This window comes from Electrona antarctica, assembly GCF_951216825.1.
Source record: "Electrona antarctica genome assembly, chromosome: 17".
Classification (NCBI taxonomy): Eukaryota; Metazoa; Chordata; class Actinopteri; order Myctophiformes; family Myctophidae; genus Electrona; species Electrona antarctica.
The window spans coordinates 35139476-35162924 of NC_136798.1; the positions used below are offsets into that span (position 1 = coordinate 35139476).

Sequence of the window (23449 nt, forward strand, 5' to 3'; positions counted from 1 at the left end):
CATAATGACACGCCCAACATAGGGACGCCAGGGTTCAGTTGGTTTAAGTTAGAGACACATTCAAAATGAATGTTTCCTATAATCCTCTCTCTCGTTCAGATGGTCTATCGTTTGAGAGCCTGAGCCCAAGGTTTGCAGAATAGCAACGCACAGTTTACAATAAAAAAAAAAGAGTTTTATACTCGTACCAGAGAGAAACGGTCCCTTCTCTCATCCACCTTAATCACTCAACTCTTAAACACACCGCTAATTATTCAGAAGTCAATACTAGAAATCTTTTCTTTTTTTTAAAAACATGAACATTCACGTTCATTGCTCAATATAAAAGAAACGTATTATCATTATTAATGTCCACTTTGTAACATAGAAAAGATATTTAATTGTGAGTTAAGGTACCGAACATCCCCAACAACTTTCAATGGTACCAATTCAACACTGATGCCAAACAATCAATTTTGTTGTACAATATTTAATATCTCTATGTAGGATTGATATCAGCTTAGCACCAGAAATGCAGTAAAAAAGAAAAAAAAGAAAGAAGAAAGAAAGAAAGAAAGAAAGAAAGAAAGAAAGAAAGAATTGGAGGCCATTGGAGGCTTCATGAGATCAAGACGAGTTATCTTTTACGTGTCAACTTCTGTCTCACCGTGTTGCCTCCCCAACGCCGGAAGGAAGCAAATGCCGTCAAGTTGTCATTCAAGAATCAGGAGGAATCATTTCAGTTCTGTGGGCACATTGATTCTTCAAACTTTAAACGGTCCAACCACCCCCGCAACTCTGAGAGCGTGCCGATGGAACCAAGTGACATCATTATCCAGGAACCGTCCGCCACTCCCCCGCCCCCCCACACCACACACACATCTCCCAAAGGACACCACCATGTCCGAGGGGGGGGGGGGGGGGGGTTATGAAAAAATAAATAAATGAAACGGCATCTACTTATTTCTTCAGACACTGGTACATGAGGGCCCGCGGGTTGAGCATGTAGCGCTCGGAGTTGAGCAGCTTGGTCAGGTACTGGGGCACGTGAGGCTGCGGCGTCATGTACGACATGCCGGGCGTGACCGCCATGACGTCCGCGATCTTCTTCTTCATCTCCACGATCTCCCTGTCCTGCCTCACCACCTTACCTGCGGGAGGGAGAGAGAGAGAGAGAGAGAGAGAGAGAGAGAGAGAGAGAGAGAGAGAGAGAGACGCGAGAAGAAAGATACATTATTCTCAGCGGTACCAAAACCATTAGGATTAGTGATCTCCCAATCACATTGTTTTAGCTCCCGATCCGATTCCGATCATTTGATTTTGAGTATCTGCTGATACCGATTTTTCCCGATCCGATTATATTTTTATAGCACACTTATGCCATATCACAATAGTACAATATCCAAAATCACAGACTATATCATATCATGATATGGATATAATATTGATACTAAGGATGTCCCGATCATGTTTCTTTTTTAACAAAACCAAAACTAAAGAAAATGTTGTTATCATTGGATAAGATTTTGTCCACAATTCCATGCTGTATTGATATGGTACCATTAGGTAGCAGGCAAACGTTGATAAAAAATAACAATAATTTTACATTCTAAGTAATGCAGATGTGTAACAACAATGTAACTCTCGAGAGCGTAAAATTAAACCCTAATGGCCCCGTATAAGGGCCGAGGGTCCGGGTGGTTTAATTTTACGCTCTCAAATCTAAAAGGGTCCATTTGGTTACCTGTTACCAACTCTCCATCATTTAGCTAGTCACCACCTGGTACCCCCGCAAGGACCACTGGTTGAAAACCAAGGGGCCAGTGAGGCACTCCAACGTTGAAGCACTGGGCCCTAGTGGTAAGAAGAGGGACTACAGGCGGACCCGTGGATTCATGACCGGGAAACGGCTCGGTTGCACTTCCGCATTGGACCACCAAAATTTGGTGGTCCAATGCGGAAGTAGACGTTTTGAGACGGTCCTTCCGGGTGCTTCAAAACGCCACTGAGCAACTTCCACTGACATGAATAGCGGAGGGGGCGGAGCTTCGCACCAGATCAGTCTCTATCCTTCTTTATACTCTATGTTGAAAACCAGTGGATTACTCGATTACCTTGCTCTATCTCCAGCTGTCTGCGGGCGTCCCCCAGAGCCGAGAACAGGTCCAGTTTGATGCGCGTCTCGGCGCTCAGGTTGTACTCCAGGTGCTGGGCCTTCTCCTGCAGCGCAGACAGGGTGGACAGCAGCATGTCCGTCTCCTGCTCCACACAGCGGTACTTCTCCAACGCCTGGAGCATGGCACAAACAATCCAGAGAGAGAGAGAGAACATTGGACGTTGCACCGTGGTGGTGTTGTTGCTCTGTAAGGCCTCGCTCACATATGAAAGACAGGGTGCTCTCTCGCTGTCTCTGGGGGAGAGGGTGGGGCAGAGCAGCTGGCAATTCATTTCCAATGGGAGTCACGTGGTTTTGAGGAGACAAGCTTGCTCCATGGCTGTCTTCTGCCCTCCCCCCCCCCCCCCCCATGGACCAAGCAGGGAGCAAGCTTGTCACAAAACGTGACTTCCATTGGAAAGAGACACCGAGAAGACAGCTGCCTTTTTATATGTAACTGAGGCCCAAGAGCACTGAAGTCAGACATCACTGCCACTAGAGGGCGCATTCCCCCTGGTTCGTGGGGTTGTTGTCTGTGTTGAAACCCCACAGGGGAGCGCTTCATAATAAGAACTGTGTTAGAAAAATAAACAAATAATCACCCAGGCTTTTCTGTCAGGGGGTTGGCGCTGCATCGTTTATTACATTTGTTCATATTTGATACAGCCTGTTTCTGGAGAAAATTGACTTAATTCGGCCTTAAAAGTCTTAAAACTACACTTCCGGTTCCGAAATCATCGAATCAATGTTGCTAGTAAAAATGTGTCATGCTCCGTCAAGACAACATGCGACGGGTATGTTGTGTGCGACGGGTAGCAGCCCTGAAATGTAGTCTTTGGGTTGTTTGACTCGTTTCTAGCGTTTGTAGTGTTACTATATTTGTATATTTCCACCTTCAGTTGATGCTTCATATCCATATGAGTGAAATCTCTGGGGTGATTTGTTTATGTTTCTAACACAATTCTTAAATGAAGCGATCTAAGATAGCCCCTGTGGAGATGGTGTTTTGTTCTGTAGCATGCATGTGACTTCATATTAAGGTAGATACCGTAGATATCTCACTTTAGAACAAACAACAACAAAAAGATTGTTTTGATTGTTCTGGAATTAACCACTTTAAAGGAGCACTTTTCCCATTTCCAACCTTGCCTTATAACCTTGCTCATTACAATATGGCAGCATTTCTGTCTACTCTCTCTGTCACTCGTTATCTTGCACTAATACAAAAAAGTCACACTTGTGTGACGTGAGGGCCGCCTTATTGTTTGCTTTTGTAGGTCACGGGGGGGTCCGTCCATAGACGTGGCTGCTACATGACGAGGTGGCAGCCAGAAATGTGGACTTTTTAACGTTTGTTTTAAGCATGCCCACCCGGGGCATTTTTTTCTTGTGAAGCTTATTCCACATTGTTTGCAGTTGTATTGATTCTTTTCTTTATCCATCCTGGCTTGTTTCTTGCATGAAACAAAATGAGTTATAAAGATACAGTATATCGCCCTCATGACATCTTGCATTGTCATTTAGTGCCCTAAACAAATATTAAGTCCATAGACTTGGCTGGAAAACGATTTAGGCCACAAGTGCTCTAAACAAACATGGAAGTCCATAGACTTTGCTGCCATATGACATAATCTTCAAAAGCCATGTATTGGAGGGGCTAGCGCCCCTCAAAATGTTTGAAATGTCCAAGCGTGCCTACTGATGATGTCAGATCTGTCCAGAGCACTCCTCTGACACACAGAGCGAGTAAAGACAGAAATGCTTTTTTTTGTGTGAGAACCTTGCAAACAACACTGGGCAACAGTTATTTGCAATATGACGGCATGGTTGAAAATGGGTGAAGTGCTCCTTCTAAGCATTTCAACCTGTATACTTATAGGCATGTCATTGCTGGATGCACATTCAGCTGACTCCACACTGTGTGTGTGTGTGTGTGTGTGTGTGTGTGTGTGTGTGTGTGTGTGTGTGTGTGTGTGTGTGTGTGTGTGTGTGTGTGTGTGTGTGTGCGCGTGTTTGCGTGTGTGCGTGTGTGCGTGCGCGTGCGCGCGTTTCTTTTTTTCATAAATGTATTTCCTACTTGATCATCTGCAAGCTCGAAACGTGGCCAAATGCACAAAATAAGTATGCCAGGTTGAAAACAGTAAAGACAAAATGTTTCCATCATCCACTAATAGGGAACCAGTGCAGAAAACAAACAAACAAAAAACACTGATGGCCAGCCGTTCAAAAAAACAGTCAAAGCTGCACATTACCGGAATGTGCCAAAGGATGCATTCTTTGGTTTCCGTTCATTTCAGTCCAATGGTTCCAGCATGGAGACACCATCACTGACCCTTTGAGCAGTGCAATGTTTGTATGAAACACCTGGGGTGTGCATGCGTCACGTGACGAGAGTGTACATCACAAAAAATAATAAAAACGTCAAATAAAAAATACACCAGTGGTTCTCAAACCTTTTAATTCCAATGACCCCCAGTTTCGTATGCATTTAGGCCACGGACGTCCATAACTCTTGAGAGCGTACAAATGGAACCAAATGGACCTAACCCAGGACTCAGAGTTACAGACCTATAGGGCATAGCAGTGGCAGTCTTTTTCTGGTTCCATCGATCCAGAACCATTCATTTTTGCCAGAGATTTCCAAAAACAATCACTCAATTATTTTAATCCTAGAATCAAGCAATCCAAGATCCTGGTGAAAACATAAAACATTTGATTCTGTGGAAGAAAAAACAAGTCACAGAATCAAATGTTTCACCAGGATCCTGGATGGCTTACAATAATTGATATTTAAACACGGTATTTGTGGAAATCTCTATGGGAAAATTGAATGGGGTCTGGAACCAGAAAATGACCACCACTGCTATGCTTATAAGAGTCCATTTTGGTTCCTAGCAATCAATTATTTATCTGGGGACCTCTTGGAACTCCCACACTGGCCTGGGGAACCCAGATACCCATTTTGAGAACCAGTGAAATACACACAACACACACACACAATACATATAGTGCACACTTCATGTGGGACAAATACACACGCTGCATCGATGGTTGATTTCACAACGGATGCATGTTACACATTACACAAACACATCTAAAACAATGAATAATGAAGACACAAAACACAGACAATGAATACGATGACCAAACGCAACATGAACAATGATTTTGTTTTAAATGAAAGAAAAGAAAAGAAAAGAAAAGAAAAGAAAAGAAAAGAAAAGAAAAGAAAAGAAAAGAAAAGAAAAGAAAAGAAAAGAAAAGAAAAGAAGAAAACACACACACACACACACACACACACACACACACACACACACACACACACACACACACACACACACACACACACACACACACACACACACACACAGCCCTAGTCTCCGACACAGCAGAGAAAGGAGGGGTACTGCTACTGGCAGAGAAAGGAGGGGTACTGCTACTGGCAGAGAAAGGAGGGGTACTGCTACTGGCAGAAAAGGAGTGGTACTGCTACTGGCAGAGAAAGGAGGGGTACTGCTACTGGCAGAGAAAGGAGGGGTACTGCTACTGGCAGAGAAAGGAGGGGTACTGCTACTGGCAGAGAAAGGAGGGGTACTGCTACTGGCAGTGAAATGAGGGGTACTGCTACTGGCAGAGAAAGGAGGGGTACTGCTACTGGCAGAAAAGGAGTGCAGGCAGATCGGCATGAAATTCAATGCCAAGAAATCCACGGTTAGAACCATTGGATGGAGCTCGAGCCGGTATAGTCGAGAACTTCAAAAATCTCAGTGCCTGGACTGCCTCGACGGAACAAGATCTGAAGATCCGGAGGGCGTTGCCTGGGAGTGAATTGAATTGAATTGAGTGTCTTGTACGGGACGAACAGAGTGTGCAAATCTGACACGGGAGATGGCCTCATATAGAGGCGGCCGTTGTACAATAGAATCGGCATACTGCTGTACGTGGCCGAGACGTGGATGCTCACAGTACAGCAGGAAAAGTCTACACAAGAATGTGCAGAATGGCACTCGATGTCACACGGGGGGGGGGGGGGACCACATCAGAAAACGTGGACATGCGGGTCACGAACAAGGTCAGAGAGAGAAGCACGAGGATGGCTGCATGGGCACTGCTCACCATCGGTGTCCGGATGTCTGACACAAACTGACACTGAGAGAAAGGAGAAAGAGGTGCACCACCACCCACGTGGACACGCTGCGGTGTGACAGCAGAGCAAGCAGCACTGCAGAGCTCAAGACCCTGATGGGTGTGGAAGGCAGCGATTCAGGAGTGCCGAGCTGCTTGCTGTCGGCTAGACATCTTGAACACAACACACCTCATAAGACTAAGATGATATACAAAACACACCGTAAACAATGAGCACATCATAGACAATGACTGAAATGACACAAAACACAGGCATTTTAGCCATAAAGAAATGACTAAAATGACACAAAATGTCATAAGCAATGACACAAAAGACATCATAATCAATGACTGCAAACAGCAACAAAGTGGAAAATTGCACGAAACCAATACACACACAAAAGAAACCTGAAGACAGCCAAAGTATCGCAAAACGTATACAAGTCACAGACATTCAAACTGAACAAGTTTCATTCCTGAGTAAAGTAAAGGAATAATACCTCCACATCACTCTCTAGATCTAGCACACGGCCCTCTTTGACTTGACAGTCCAGCTGTAGTTGTTTGTACTCTGTTTCTAGATCTTTAACTCTTTTCCTTAACATTAGGGTCTCAGAATGTTCCTGCCTGGTGTGGGGGGGAAACGGGAGAAAATGCAAAGTAACAGGGACTTCAATTTCACTTCAGGTGGATTTCACACAGAAAAGAAGAAGAAAAAGGTGATTTGTACTTGGTCGTGCGTCGGTGCCGTGCGCTGGAAACAAGCAGATCCTCGCTGTCGGGCGGAAAGCTCTTATCTCCATATTTTAACTTTTACTGCATATCGTACAAACAGGTCTGCAAGCTCGGAACATGACGCGTTTCGAGTTTGTACTGTAGATCTGCTATACTTTGGCTATTTTTTAATTGGAATCCTGAAAAATAAACATTTTTGACATAATGACCTTTTCACCTGACAGAGACGAGATTTTCAGAATAGCAGAACCGCTATTTTCCGTGACACAGAGCACAACCAAATATAAATCAGGCAAAACATTGCATTGCCTGCATCTCTTGAACTGTAATTATGGCTTGAAGCCATGATTTTCGTTTTTTCTTTTTTGTATAAAGACACTATCATTGGGAATTATTTGAGTGACTTATATTGCGTAATATTGCAAATGAAATGAAAGAGAGTCTATTTTGTCATTTAAAGGTGCTGTAAGTGATATTCTTTGGTTTAAACAAAGTTGTTGTTTTTTTGTTCAGTAACCCTGTCTCTCCATCTCTTTAGTAAACAGAAAATAAAGGTTCAGGATATGTTCTAGTTACGTTCTTAGCTTACGCATGTTTCTTGATAAATGCATTTTATATATGTGATGTATTCCCATACTTTTGTTCTTGCCTAATGTAAGTCGCTCTGGATTAAGAGCGTCTGCTAAATGCCTAAATTGTAAATTGTAATTGTGGACAGCAATTTAATCCAATGAGAATAGAGGAACCAATTTATCAGCTTGAATTTTGAAGTGTCCCAATTTGCTGAAATTGATCACACACCTGAAAATGTATTTCCTGTTTACCAAAGAGCTGGAGAGATGGAACACTCATATAGCAATGATTATGATCACAATAGAGATGCTCTATATAATAATTCTTATTTTAACAACAATAATAATATTAATAATAATTAATATCACTTACACCCCTTAAATTCTGTCTATAGACAAGTTAAAGCTAAAACCCTTCAATAAAAAAGAATGAAACCAAATAAACGACTAGTATTTTGAGGTGTTGCTACCTGTTAGCTAGGCTGCGTGCTGTGCTAGCAGCCTCGTCCAGCTTGTGCTGCTGTAGCTCGGTGGTCAGTTGTCTCTCTACGGAGAGTCTGGCCTCCGTCTCCGCTCGCATCTTCTTCTCCAGCATGGCGCTGGTCTGCTTGTCCTTCTGCTTGCTTTTGCTCAGACACACAATCCTGCCGCACACAAAGAGAGCCATGCGCATCAGTGAACTGAAAAGGGTTTGAGAAACACTTTTTGATGTAGAACAGTGGTTCTCAAAGTGGGTTCCAAGACTCTCTGGATTCCTTTACGGAGGTTCTAAATTTCCCCTTTAAGTATGTAACTCTCGACTAAATATCACAAGATTTTAGTCGACTACTGTTGATTTTGTGTAATGTAATGTATTGTAATTTGGCCGTACTTGATGGCATCGTTTTGGCTGATTTTACAGTTCTACAAGCTCACAACGCATCACAGCGCGGTGCGTTGTGAGCTTGTAGATCAGCTATTTTCAGAGTGCAACACCCAAGCACAACCAAACATAAAATGACTTGTCTTTTAGATCTACTGTCTGGATCTCTTCTCCACCAGTCCCTCCCTAACATTTTAGTCTAGTTTGTATTTGCTGACATAATTGTCAATATATTTACTCTCGGTTTTTAGTCATCATAGCTGCGTTTTCATTAAGTATTTGTCAGTGAAAAAAGGTAGTCGACTGGTAGAAAATGAATCAATGCAATGCACAACTTGTGGCTGTAGAGGGCGCCAAAGTCCCTAAAAAGGCCAGATTACTTGTTGTGGAGCAGCGCGTTGGACTGTCTGAGCAGGGACAGCTCTGGCCTCAGGCTCCTCTCGCTGTTGGTCAGGTTGCACATGTGACTCCTCAGCTCCTGCTCGCTCTGTCTGCTGCTCTGAAGCTCCGCCTTCAGCCTCCTCAGCTCCTGGTCCAGCCTGGGTGGGGACAGCATCCAACTAAGTGTAAAATATCAGGCATTGCTTGTTTGTCAACTGTAGATGTAGTTGGGTAAAGCCCTAACCACACCAAAGGGTCAAGACGGTTTTAGTGTTGTCCCTGTGGTGTGATATGTCTTGTTGCACGCTGACCCACGTTGACCCTAGTGATTCAATGGCCCAAACCACACCAAAGGGTCACGACGGTTTTAACGTTAACTCCTTGCAACCGTTTGGACCCAAGGAGTGACCCTTTGGTGTGGTTAGGGCTTCAGATCTTATGACACTTAATTGACTAAAACATTGATGTAAAAAATAATCGATTCAGCAATGTATCGCAATTCAGCCACGCATCGATGCAGCAACGTGACATCATTGATAATCGAATCCTAAATATTATATAATATACATTTATTATATAATTATAATACTGTATAATATTATATATAATGCTTGTATTGACTGATGCACATTTTGCCATGTTGTGCAGTAATATAGAAAGGTGTGACGTATCGCGATGCATTGTAGAATCGAATCGTTACGTAGTGAGGGCAGTGCGCCAAAATGCACACCTCTAAAACTAGACTAAAACGAAAGCCTTTCAAATGACTAAAATGTGTCTAAATAGACAAAATGAAAATGTCTTCAGGAGACTCTAACTAAACCACATCAAAAGGTGCTGTCAAAATGAACACTGACTTGGAGATCTGTTCGGCGTGATGATGCTGAGCGGCCGCGGCGTTCCTGTCCGCCACTGGCAGCGGCGCCGGCTCCCGGTTGGGGCTGAGCGCTTTCCACGCCTTCTGCTGCTTGTCCGTCCTGCCCGTGGTGGTGCACGGGGGGGAGGGAGCGCCGGCGCCGTTGCTCCGGCGGGCCCTCGGCGAGGAGGGGCTCTTGGCGGCCCGCGCACCTCCTCTGCCCCCCTGCTCCTCCTGAGGTAGGCTCTCTGCGAGGGCATTAGAGTTAACCCATTAACACGTTGATTGCCAGGTATTTATTATGAGTAATGAGTACAAACGAGTGGACAATAATAGAGGGTATGTGCGTGACATCATCATCAAACCCGGAAGTTATGCAGGAATGCCTACTGAGTGGCAAAAAACTACTTTCTGGCCTTGACAACCCATGCATCCAAACAGAAAAGTCCAATCTGATTGCATTAAACAACGTTAAACATTGTTAAACTCACTTGCATGTTGCTTTGACACTCGATTTGCCACTCGGTGCCATTCACTTTAAGCATGCGCATACCCTCTATATCAGCAGAAACGCATAAAACGCTAGCCCTGAATAACACTGAATAACACTAACAGGTCTGTAAAGGTGCCTTGGAATACGTAATCGTTACGTCACTGAAATAGACTAATAGACACAGTAACCACAGTAACCGTGCTGAAATAGACACCCAAACAACCACGGTTAGATGTCTAGCACCAAAAAACGAAAAATATATATAATAACCTTGCTTCTCTGGGGTCCCGGACTCGAGCGGAGTTCCTCCCGCTGCCCCGGAGTTGGGGGGTTGGTGAGGGGGGTGGGGATGTTCCCGGGACTCACTGGAGCCACCGCCAGGCTTGGCTAATGACGACGCGCGCCGGCAATTGGAGTCGGGTGGTGGCGCTGCTGCTCTGCTGTCTGTTGTTGTTGCTGCTGCTGTGGTGGTGGCGGCTGCTGCTCTGTCCTGGCTGTGTATCTGCAGACACTCCAGCACGGTGTGAGCCAGTGAGTCATCCTGGACCACCACGATACCGTCGGTACACTGTTGGTACTCACTGCTGCTCTCTGCCCTGCTCTTCCACCTGGAGGCTGCAACAAACAGCGGGTTAAAGCGTGACGCCCGGCAGCGTTAGTTTTGACAGTGAATTTTGATTTAGTATTTAGGTCATATTTTAGCCCTGATGGCATCGTAATGCCTGATTTTACTTTTGGTTGCGTGCTGAAAGAATTGCTTATCTATGTGTCGCAATTGTGCATTGTGAGCTTGTAGACCCGCTATTTTCAAGATTTTTTCTGATTTTATACATTTGTGAAAATTGTGAAAAGGGATATTGTCTACTTTTAGTGCTAGTATATTTTGATATGAATCCCTTTGTACTTTTACTCAAGTAAATGTTGTGTTCCGAACGTTTGCTTGTAACATTCCTACAGCAGTATAAGGCAGTATTGATATTGTTTTACTTAAGTACAAAAATGTGAGTACATTTCCACCACTGGTCTTGGGGTGTTATAGGTGTACGTACTGCTGTTGCCACCAGGGGTCAGTCTCGGGGTGTTCCTGACAGACAGACAGACAGACAGTACTTACTGGCATTGAGCTGCAGTCAGGCTCATGTGGAAGTGGTTGGGGTGTTACAGACAGTACTTACTGTTGAACTGCAGGACTGCAGGCAGGCTGTGCTGCAGCAGGTGCATGTGGAAGTGGTTGTCGCTCTGCACAGCTTTCTGCGTGCGCAACCGGAACACGTTGGTGAAGTAGCAGGTCGCATCGAAACCCAGATACACCACCGGATAGCCGATACTGAACACCAGCACGCACACGCACACGCACACACACACACGCACACGCACACGCACACACACACACACACACACACACACACACACACACACACACCAAGTTAGAATCATATTTATTGTCACATTACAGTAAAAACAAAAGGTGGGTGAAATTTGTTTTTGTGCATAGTTCCCATCGTGTTATTTTTTCCAAGGAAAACAACAAAGAAGAGAGAGAGGAGGGGGGGGGGGGGGGGTTAAGAGATCAAGCCAAGAAAGATAAGAAAAAGACAGACAGCTCAGCTGTCTCTTTTTATTTGGGTCTCGAGCTCAAAAGGTTGCTCAAAGGTTAAAACGCTAAAGTGCATTAAAGGCCCATATCTTACCAGTGTGCAGCAAACAGATGAGACAGGTTATTGGCGTGGGAGCTCTTCAGGTCTTTGAGGCGCAGTGACGCCTCCGTGTAGACCAGCAGCACCCACAGAGACACCGTGGAAATGCACATGCCTTTCTCTGAAGGGACAGAAAGAATAGAAAACACTTTGATACCTTTCTCTGAAGGGACAGAAAGAATATAAACACTTTGATACCTTTCTCTGAAGGGACAGAAAGAATATAAACACTTTGATACCTTTCTCTGAAGGTACAGAAAGAATATAAACACTTTGATACCTTTCTCTGAAGGGACACAACATATAAATGCCTTGATATCTTTCTCTGAAGGGACAGAAGACTAGGGCTGGGACTTTAACTGATTAGTTTTTGATTAATTACAGAAATAATAACAAGATAAAAAAAAAAAAACGTAACGCATTTTAATCCCACTAGTTTTTGCACCACGGAACCTTTCTCACTGGACGAGTTTCAAGCGTACTAGATCATACCAGTGCACCAACCGACAGACAAACCCCCAGCTGTACACAACTCTACGATGCTTGTTTCCTTTCTGGGTTATTCAGGGAAGGTGGGGGCTTTTGTTATGAGCACAGTGATAACTCTCATCAGCTCAGACCATAGAGTATATAAAGGATAGAGACCGAACTGGAGCGTTAGCTCCGCCCCCCCGCTATTCATTTCAGTGGAAGTTGCTCAGTGGCGTTTTGAAGCACCCGGAAGACTTCCGGAAGTATAATTATAACTCAATGGCTCGAGCGAGCGGAAGTTTAGCCTAGCCTAGCCCCGGACCTCAATTTTGAGGTCCGGGCTTTTCATGTGATGTCATGAACGTCCGTCCACATTCCAAGTGCTGCAATTCCACATTTCGCCAGTAGGTAGTGGCATCTTCAACGTTGGATAGCCTTACTGGGGGCTTGGCTCAGACCCCTTAGCTATCATTACAACCAGTTACGTGTGCTCAGCCATGCGGTACAAACTCACAAATTATTTACGATCGCCGGGTGCGCGGCGGCTCACCATGGACAGCTCTCGAACCTTTTGAGATACAGCGCTTTGAAAATCCTGTTATAATGGAGGCACGATGGAGCTGGATTTTAAAAAATCCCATAGCTGGTGGGGACGGAGGCTCTCCATTGTAAGCGGAGCAATGCTAAAAGGTAAATAGACGGTCTGCTTTCATATATGGAGTATACGGTTGTCTACGAACATACGCGTAGATAGCACCAGTATAGGTGCCGATAGCCTAGCTACGTTTATAAAAGTAGATAGCAGCGAAAAAGTTAAAGAAACTCACTCATTGATTCACTCGTATACCAAAATCCGTTAATTTATCATTAACGTTTTGTCATAAAAAAGAGTGGCAGAATGCATCTGTCATGCAATAAAAAAAATATTCAAATCAGGCAACGCGTCAGGTGCAGTTTTTAGTCTTGGAATGCATTAGCCACTTTATTAACGCTTTAACTTTTCTACCAGAGTGCTTCGTATTGGTCTCATCCTTTTTTTGCATCAATTATGTCACCCAGTTGTACCAAAAGACCACCTTGTTGTAGATTTTCACTCCAGCCAAACAGAGTCCTCTTCTCTCCCTTCCTCTCTTTCTTTCTACAGGCAAGAGGCAAATACAAAGTTGACATATAAGTTAAACTCTCACCTGTGTGCCATATGTAGTTGAACAGGACGTAGGTGCTGGCCACAAAGAACAGCCAGTGCAGTGGGACAAAGATCAAGCAGAAAATGTCCAGGGTGAACGCAGCGCACACAAACACCACACAGATCACCTGCCAACAAACAATTATGTTCAACTTTAGAACGGCCCGACATTCGCATCCCACTGTCAATTAGGTCAAACAGAATATATATATATTTTAACATCTCTCCGGCTCTTAGAAAAATATACTTTAAGGTCGGAACACTAATTCGATCCAATCAGGAGAAAGAACTCCACAAAGACCATTGATCAGCTTCGATTTGATAGGGTTCCACTTCAAATGGTGTCTGCTCACTTCTTTGTGTCATCACTTCCATGTCACTTGATTTTCTCTCCTGATTGGATTATATTGGTATCCCAACCTGAAAATGTCTTTTGTGTTTACTATAGAGCTGGATGTTACTGAACAAACATTATACAACAGGTCATTTCGAGGAAGCAATCTGATTGGTTGAAGTAGGCATCTAGCCATGCTTCAAACGACCATGATGGAACACCTAATCAAAACATAGAAATCAGCTGCTCTGATCTCCCAGAGTGGAGCCGACTGGGTTGCTAGCTATGCTAGGGATTTTCTTGGAACATTTTTGGTCTAGTTACATTGCTATATCTGTCATTTAAAAAAATGTTTTCATTTTTTTGAATTACTTTTTGTGAATATCTTAGTTATAATGAAATAGATTTGACATGTTTTTTTAAGGGTAACTATTAATGCAATATTACACTCGTTTACAATAAAAAAAATGGCACTGCTTGCGGAACTCTCCTATGGGCTCATTCCTGCAGCAACGCAGGCGCATGATGGTAAAGCACACCCTCTCGTGTAGGCCTAATACTGCGTAACTCTTGGGTCTTCAGTGGGGTCCGGGTGGACGGGTGGATCATAGCAGATAATACAAGCTCATATCGCGTCACTTTATGCAGCGATATGAGCTTGTAGATATTTTTTTTTTCTTTTTCTTTTTACTCAAATCTTTGCTTCTGGGGGACCCTGGAACAAAATCGTTAGTTTTTTTTGTTTGTTTTTTGGTGGGGGTCAGCGGCTGCCGGCCACATTTAATTTTGTGGGTCCAAAAGTTTGAGAACCACTGACATACCACCGTAGGTTTTTCCAGAAAAGTGAAGACATTTGTGCTGTATATCATTTTGGCCTTAATGGGCCACACCATTGGAATAGTGGGATGGAAGCGGACGTTGTTCTCACCAGGCCGTGGCAGTGGAAGGTGGTGTAGACGCTGCCAAAGAACAGCCAGCAGGGCCACAGGTACTCCAGCCTGAATTCCAGGATGAAGTCCGCCAGGAGCACCAGAGTCCACACCATCATGCACTTCAGGAAGGTGTAGGCACTGCAAACAGACAAACAGAGTCCACACCATCATGCACTTCAGGAAGGTGTAGGCACTGCAAACAGACAAACAGAGTCCACACCATCATGCACTTCAGGAAGGTGTAGGCACTGCAAACAGACAAACAGAGTCCACACCATCATGCACTTCAGGAAGGTGTAGGCACTGCAAACAGACAGAGTCCACACCATCAGTTTATAATAAAGGCTAAAATAAGTTCATAATTGTTTATTATATTTCTAAAAGTCCAAGTGCATAATTAAGAAGTTCATAGTTACGTCACATTCATGTTAAAACATATTTCATGTCTTTCATGTCAAGTTGTTGTAATGCTTTTATTTTGAAGGGTCAAAGCCACATTCTGTGTCTCGTTTGGTCTGCTCTCGTGTTAATGGTGTACACAGGACTTTTGCATAAGCAATCAAGCCAGAAGCAGGTGTTTTATTGTTTGTTTAGTTTTCACGGAGGATTTGGAGGATTGAAGAAGCCTTCAAATAAATCAGTATGAGGAAACCACTTGTGTCTGTCTGTGCTTGGAGGGAAACACATGAGGCACTGTAAACAGACAGAGTCCACCACACCATCATGCACTTCAGGAATGTGAATGGAGAAAGAAATTAGAACATTTTGTCAACTCCGCATAAAGACGCTGTAAGATGTCAACTCCATCAGATGTCCCAATTCTCCTGAATGGATGATGGATATTTTTTTATATCATTATAATATTATAAAGTATATATAGGCTTATTAGGCTAGGCTATATATTTACTTGCGCCCAAAAATGGGTCCCGAGGGAATCGATGATCAATAATACACGTGTAGCAATGATATTAAGTAATTGTGAATCAATATTGCTTTACTGCGCCTCTCAAAATGGTCTTTATAACCACAGCCTGCCTTCTCCTTTGTTCACCATGGGTTCATCTATAGCTATATGGCCGTGCACTTCACTGCATGCTTCTTTGTTTGGTAACCATGGCAATCAACGTCTCCTCTCCTCTCTCTCTCTCTCTCTCTCTCGCGGTGATGATCGGAATGCCCCAGCAGCAGCTCACAGTCAACACACAAAGACGCTTAACAACATCCATCGATAGGCCTAATACATGCATACGAACAACCTATAATCCATTTATCATAGGCTGCACAATAGTTATTTAGGGCTGCATTTCACAAAATGCACAGAACTATTTAATCAATAAGTCTGCATTTATATGTGCGACGGGAGGGACCTCAACAATAACAATCAACGGGGAACGATGTAAATAAATATATATACCGAATGAATATTAGATTACTCTGACAACGCAAAATGTCCACTGTTTATGGTGATATATATATATATATATATATATATATATATATATATATATATATATATATATATATATATATATATACACACACACACACACACACATGTTTGAAAGATGAAACAAACAATACAGTGAAAATAAATAAAACATTACTGCTTTGCTTCTGCATATGTTTTACAGTAAAACGTTTGTCTAGACTCAAGTCTAGACTGACGGCTTAAATAATACCATCTTCACATGCGAAATAATGAGTTCTTATATGAGCCTATATAGGCCTACAAAATGTACTAAAGTGCTTATCATTGATGATGATGATGACAATAATAATAATAGTCCTAACAATAACAACAAGAAACTAATGTGCATGCCTAATAACAATTAGGCTACAGTGGGCCTAATTTAGCCAATTAGCCTAACAAGAAGCATGTTTGTTGTCACACTGTAACCAAACCAAACCTCCTTTTGCATAAAACATGGCGTATAGCCTGTAGCCCACGATACGTTCATTAATGCCTAAAACCGTGCAAAAAGAAAAGCCAACAACAGCCCGCATATATATAAAAAGCACGCGGGCCCATCCTCCCTCAATGAAACTGTATTATGAATGTCACTTTCATTCCATCGGCTAAATTCACCTCGCGTATGAAGCCGTAATGTATTGGCTATTATAGGCTCATAGTCATAGATTTATTCATAATAGCCTATAATGTATTCTCATGCACATTGATTGAGAGATGAGTGGTGACAGACAGACGCACACAGGTGATGATGATGATGATGATGGAGACTATACATTGTGGCACAAAGAGAAGCCGACACACACATGCACAGTGCGCGCGCGCACACACACACCACCACAACAAAAGCGCCTGTCTGTGGATATGCGTCATCACCGCCGTGGGGCTCTAATAATACAAGATGCCTCCATCCATATATATATATATACCTCTCAGAGATCCTCTCCGTGATCTTCATCTTCTTTATTTTCCGTAGCCTGCTGCCGTCCACGTTATAGCGTTTCTTCATAATATTTCAGTGGCGTCCGTCCGACTCGATCGCCTCTACAGCCGCCGAGCGAGGTTGTGTCTTTGGCTCCGCGGCGGGATCGATCCGCGGCCAACGGTTTAGAAGAACGGGAGAAATGAAAGAGATTTTGTTTTCTTTTATATTGCTTGGCTCGGCTGGTGGTGAACTGGTGATGTAGTCTGTAACCTGCGCAGTGGGAACGGAATGCGCTCATTTGCGATCTGCGCATGCCCCCATCATCTCTCTCTTCATAATAAACCCAATTCATAATCTGTGGTCACTGGAAAGCAGCCTATACCACGATGGCGATTGCCTAAAAAAACCCCAAGACTTACAAGCCATCAACTCGCCACTTCGCGACACGTTGAAGCTTTGTAGATCTGTTCTTGTTTTTGTCTGTTCGTTTTTTGGCAAGCGCTTGCACGCTGGAAGCCAATAGACACTGTCTGTATAGTGTATACTGTCTGTACTGTAGGCCAGTGGTTCCCAAACTTTTTCATGTCAAGGACCCCCAAATTGACAATAATTAGCCCGCGGACCCCCATTTAAAAAGATATGCCAGGGACCCCCATATACAGATCTTTACGGCTCGCAGTGATTCTCAACCCGTTTAATTTGAAGGACCCCCAGTTTGACATTATAGTCTACGGATCCCCATTTAATGGCATTTCTATCTCTGGGACCCCCAATTCATAGGCCTATTGTAAAATCAATGTTAATTTAACTCTCTAAGAGTTACAGACCCATAAGAGCCCATTTGGTTCCAAACTATCATTTAGTTGGGGACCCCCTAGAGAACTGCATTAAGGACCCCTGGGAACTACTTTGGGAACCACTACTGTACTGTACTGTACTGTACTGTACTGTACTGTACTGTACTGTACTGTACTGTACTGTACTGTACTGTACTGTACTGTACTGTACTATAGACTACTCTCACACCTGGTGTATTGAAATGCCTGCTGTGCACGTGCTGTTTGATACTGTAGCTGCATGTGTCAAAGCATAGCCTATACTATAGCCCCGATATGTTCCCTCAGTCCCTCAGTCCCATATGCCTACTGCTATATACATACATGAATTATGAACAATCTATTCTTCACAAGACGTTGAAGCCAGAGGTTGTGCAGGTGGGACATTTTCGTCAAAATTATAGATTTTTGCCACGTCAGACGTATACAACCTAATGTGGTCAATCATGATTTAACCAGAAACCTGATTGATTGATTGATTGAATACTTTATTAGCAGTTTGCAAAAAAAAAAACACTGTGGCACATATTTACAACAAAAGGATGCTAAAATGTAGCTCGATCTGCTCCAATAGCCTAATGCCCTTTGCATGCCGTTGAAGCAAGACAAACCAATATTATAGGTATAAGAGGATAGGGTGGTGCTTAATATTTGACTATATTATGTCTGATGAGTTATTTGTTACTTATATGCTGTGTGTGTGTGTGTGTGTGTGTGTGTGTGTGTGTGTGTGTGTGTGTGTGTGTGTGTGTGTGCGTGCGTGCGTGCGTGCGTGCGTGCGTGCGTGCGTGTGTGCGCCCGCGCATGCAGCGTCACTTACAGGCCACAGCAAACAGCGCTGTCCATGGTCCTGAATTCCATAGTCCACATTGAGCAGCAACAATATTGCGCCTACATTGGCATGCACATACTGTATTATGCAGAATATGCACAATTAGTATAGCAGTAGGTAGCCTACATTTAGGTATGGATCAGCCTTTACCTTCCACCTCTGCTACACATTTGAAACCATGCAGTATTTATATTGCATGCAGTGTCCTATCATCCTATATGAATACAACTTTTTTTTTCCCTTTTCTTTTTTTTCTTTTTTTTATCCCACGATTTTTGTAACACACAATTATTTAATGTGATCCTGGGCTCTACACACCCTCCGCCAACCTGGGGAGGCTGGCCAGGGGAAGGCAGTTTAAAGACCAGGATTACTAGGGGACACGGGGAGAACATGCAAACTCCACACAGAAAGGCCCTTTCGCCAAATCCGCCTCGGGTATGGACATCATGACGCGGAGGAGCGGAGACGCCGACAGCGCCCACAGCGTCCCGAGCGGGAATAGAACACACTAACACAGGACCTTCTGTGAGGCGACAGCACTACCGACTGTGCCACCGTGCCCCCCATAAATTATTTTAAGTGTATGTTTGTGTCTTTCACAACCTCTTGGCCATTGTTTGCGTTTGTTTCCAATGTTCTTGTTGGTTCAATCACTGTGTTTTGTTATGGCTTTCCTGTAGCTCCAGTTAGCTCATAGCTGCTGTTGGCACTACTTCCGTGATGTGGCGTTCCAGGGCCAATCATGAATAGGTCGCTAGGAGCACTAGTGCAGACTCCCATTGGCTTAGGCAGCGTTTCAGAGTATATGGGTTCAGACTCCCATTGGCGTAGGCAGCGTTTCAGAGTATATGGGTTCAGACTCCCATTGGCTTAGGCAGCGTTTCAGAGTATATGGGTTCAGACTCCCATTGGCTTATAGGTGCAGCCAATCATGACTTATAGGTCAGGACTTGCGATAATAGGCCAAAGAAGTACCTGAGAATAAAACTTTTATTACGTTTTTTAACCTCCTAAGGTGTTTGCACATTGGTGCGTTGTTTTTGGTCAAATATCAGAACGAATTTTGGAGGACATGAAGGAAATTGACCTCACCTTATGTCAATCACGTAACATGGTTTATAAACAGCGGGGCACAGTGTACAGTAGTTGTGATTTGTGAACGCAATGTACCTGTCACGATTGTGAACAGAGCAGCAACATCCGCAGCTCAGCGCAGTCGGGACTCGGCCTTGGGAGTATACACTCGCCACTTCTGACTTCCTTTACGTTATTAGCCTATACACACACTCCACCAGAGCGGTTGGGAGGCGTGTGCGCCTATGGTGTGTGCTAGCAGCAGCCACCACCAGGCTCTGCCAAACTTTCATTCAACTGTCATCACATCTCTGAATGTATTTATAATGTTATACGCCCCTGACAGCCATAACAGATTGATCAATACCAACATTTTAGTTAATAGGCCATAACCGTTTAGTGTTCAAGTGTGGGTTGGACGTCGTGGGTCCTTGCTGAACTCCCACTTGGAGTCGGACTAACGTTAGCCCCATATGGAACTATAATGTAGCTCTGTATACATAGAGGCTGGAGGAAGACGTTCCATATGGGGCTAGACTAACGCTAGCTGTATTCTCACCACTGAGAATACAGCTAGTGTGAAAGTCGTCCAGAGAAACGTTCTGCGGTGGAAAATAAGTGCGGTAAAAATGCGTAATTTATTTTACCGAAAAATCTTTTTCTGTAATTAATCAGAATGAATGCGTTAAAGTCCCGGCCTTAGTATATTCATTCATGTATTTATTCATGCTTAAGTAGTTTTGACTTTGACATCATGTGCGTCAATAAATCATTATCATACTGTACTTAGCGAGCTAAGTGTGGTCGGTGCAACCACACTTGCAATTTTCCCAGAATTGAACTTATCTAGTTGTTTTGGGCTTTTGGTGTTAATTGGACTGTCATACTGTTCTTTTGCTGTTCATGGCTGCCAGTTCCCACCTGAGGTCGTGTGGGAGTTCTGACTGCTCCAAACCGTATTGAATAACTGCTAGCTTGCATAACGTCTTAAGACTAGGACTTACGTCTAAGATGTACATTTCATCAACGTAACTGTATTGAAAATCCACATCTTTGTATCCTCCAAAAAGGATGATACGGCCTCCCACCATGCAACAGCACATACTGAACGTCGGACACGGGCCTTTCCCCTTGGGCTCAACCTTCCTCCAGCAGAAGGTCTCTGGGTTGAATTTCCACAAACCACTGAAGGACTGGTTCAGAAGACGGTTATGGCCTCCAAATATGTACAGCTCTCCACAGCAGGCAAAGGCTGAGTGAATTGCGCGTCCTTCCGGAAGAAGCTGCACAGAAGGCGTGCTCAGCCAAAGGTTGGTCTCTGTGTCAAACACTCTGATGTTGTTGTTGTAGGTGAAATTGTCCCCTCGGCCCCCGAATACAAACATCTTTGTCCCGATGATGGTGGCAGTGTGACATGTTGAAGCAGGCCCTGGAATACCTCTGGCGTTAATTAAAGACCAGACCATCGTGGCGGTGTCCAACTTGTGGATGTCATTAGTGCGTGGTCTTTTGGTTCCATGAATATACATGACCTTCTCCAAGACACAGGCTGAGTGGCTGCGCCTAGCCTTCGGAACAGTCCCAGAGACCTCGGGCTTGAACCATCCGTGGTTGTCAACGTCAAACGCATAAAGTACGTTGCAGAACTCAAGTGTTGAAGCACACTCACCCCCCCAGATGTAGACAATGTCTTGTATGAGCACAGCTGTGTGTTTCCTGCGCCTTGAAGGAACCTCAAGGGTGCGTTCTCCTCTTCCGGCTGTCACTGGGGGCAACTTCATCCAGCGCATAGACACTGTGTTGAAGACGTGCACTGCGATCTGATCCATGTCGTTTGTGTTACTGTGCCCTCCAAAGGAGTACACCTTGCATCCAACCGCCACAGCGACGTGATACAATTGTCTCTTTGGCACTCCCTTCAGATGTGTCGTCCAGTGCAACATTGTACATGCAGGTCAGATTAATATGGCTTTGCCGTGTCTTGTTCTGTAAAACCAAATCACGTCCCTCTTTAGGTCAATTCAGGGAAATGCTTTCCAACTCTTTTGTTCAAAACTACCTGATTTATTACATTTGTGATTTATCTGTTTTAGTTATCTTCTTTCTGTCTTCTCATTCATGTATTTTAATATTGCTGCATATGAATGTCTATGACTGTTGATTATTGTGTTGAAAATGAATTTCTAATCAACAGAGTTGAATTAAAGCTTATGACGATGCAGGTGAAAACATTGATGTGCTACCCCTTAAATTGAAAAGCAGCACAAACGTCACATAAGGCTTGGTCAATCCGCAAGGTAGGACAGGTGGCGGTGGCAAATCAGCAATATGGATGCCCTAATATGGCACGTAGAAAGCTTAAATAACGGCGTCAGCTGCTTTCAACATATAATTGGACTCCTTACTAATGCTAATCAAATAATGTGTCTGTCTGATATTACAGTAGTTACAGTTCACAATTTCAGAGACCATTACATGTCCTATCAATATACTTGATGAACAATTGATAGGATGATACCAAGCCCCCAGAACCATGGTAGAACATTGAAGCAGCCGTCGCCTGATGGTCAAATCTGAGAATGCAATACTTCCGCCTTTAAAATGCTACTGTGCACGCTTCTATAATCTGTAACGCAGGCTATTGGCCTCAATATGGAGGCCAACTCCTTATTTGGGGTTCCTCCGGCAGACTTCCGGGTGCTTTTGAAGCACCCGGAAGTCTGCCGCCACTGAGAAAGTTTCATTAAAATGAACGCTGGGGGCGGGGCAGTCCGTGTATGGACGATACATGATTACTGTTACACCTACAGTACTGTATAATATGTCTTAACGGATTTTGAATGGATGGAGATCCGCAGCCTTCAGGCTGGTGGAGACAACATTTACGTTGACTTGGTGATGTAAGCATTCCATACAATATATATAGCTGGTGTCTGAGAGGAGGAGTCCATTTTCTCTCGAAGAAGAAGAATGACGGGCTGCATTACAGCTTCAACGATCGGATCTCAAATAATTTTGACAAACCTGAAGGTTCATGGAGGAGATCCCACCATCTGCGCTTTTGGAACCACAAAGTCAGCTTTTGACCATGATCGGCGCAGCTCCGCTTCCATCACCTCAATCGCAGTGGGTGGAACCTCTGGCCGAAGGCGCAGGAGTGATCTCAGACGAGACCCAGAAGGTCGGTTTCCTGAGGAGCGTGAAGATGGTTCTCTTTGGAAAATCGAAGAGGGCGAGAGATGCAACCATCATCATCGATCCACCTCCATCACCTCAGGACCAGGATGCCCCTCTGGCCGAAGAGGCAGGATCCTTCGCCTCGGAGGTGAATGTCGTCGCGAGGGTGTTTTCAGCCCTGTGCAAGCCCAAGTATTTCCTAGATTGCTTCATGATTTCCGATTTCCTAGTTATAACTGTTCTCATAGTCTACTTATCACTTACCATACCCGCCGTCTCTCTCTTTCTAATTCCAGTATGTGTGTATATGTTTTATTATCTTAGATATCTATGAGTGGCTTTTATTTTATAAATGT

The 23449-nt window shown here is 43.9% G+C and overlaps 2 protein-coding genes across 2 annotated transcripts; both read right to left on the reverse strand.

Moving 5' to 3' along the window:
- Positions 1 to 939: 939 nt before the first annotated feature.
- Positions 940 to 17255, reverse strand: LOC306941090 (macoilin-1; the record flags this gene model as incomplete). The annotated part of the gene is made up of 12 exons (XM_079526396.1): positions 940 to 1130; positions 2094 to 2268; positions 6760 to 6886; positions 8037 to 8210; positions 8809 to 8967; positions 9667 to 9913; positions 10429 to 10773; positions 11334 to 11485; positions 11850 to 11976; positions 13514 to 13640; positions 14775 to 14916; positions 17176 to 17255. The coding sequence occupies 12 exons, from the start codon at positions 17253 to 17255 to the stop codon at positions 940 to 942; spliced, it is 2046 nt and encodes a 681-aa protein (XP_079382522.1).
- Positions 17256 to 20797: 3542 nt separating this feature from the next.
- On the reverse strand, positions 20798 to 21859 carry LOC306941091 (kelch domain-containing protein 3-like; the record flags this gene model as incomplete). The annotated part of the gene is made up of 1 exon (XM_079526397.1): positions 20798 to 21859. The coding sequence occupies one exon, from the start codon at positions 21857 to 21859 to the stop codon at positions 20798 to 20800; it is 1062 nt and encodes a 353-aa protein (XP_079382523.1).
- Positions 21860 to 23449: the final 1590 nt, after the last annotated feature.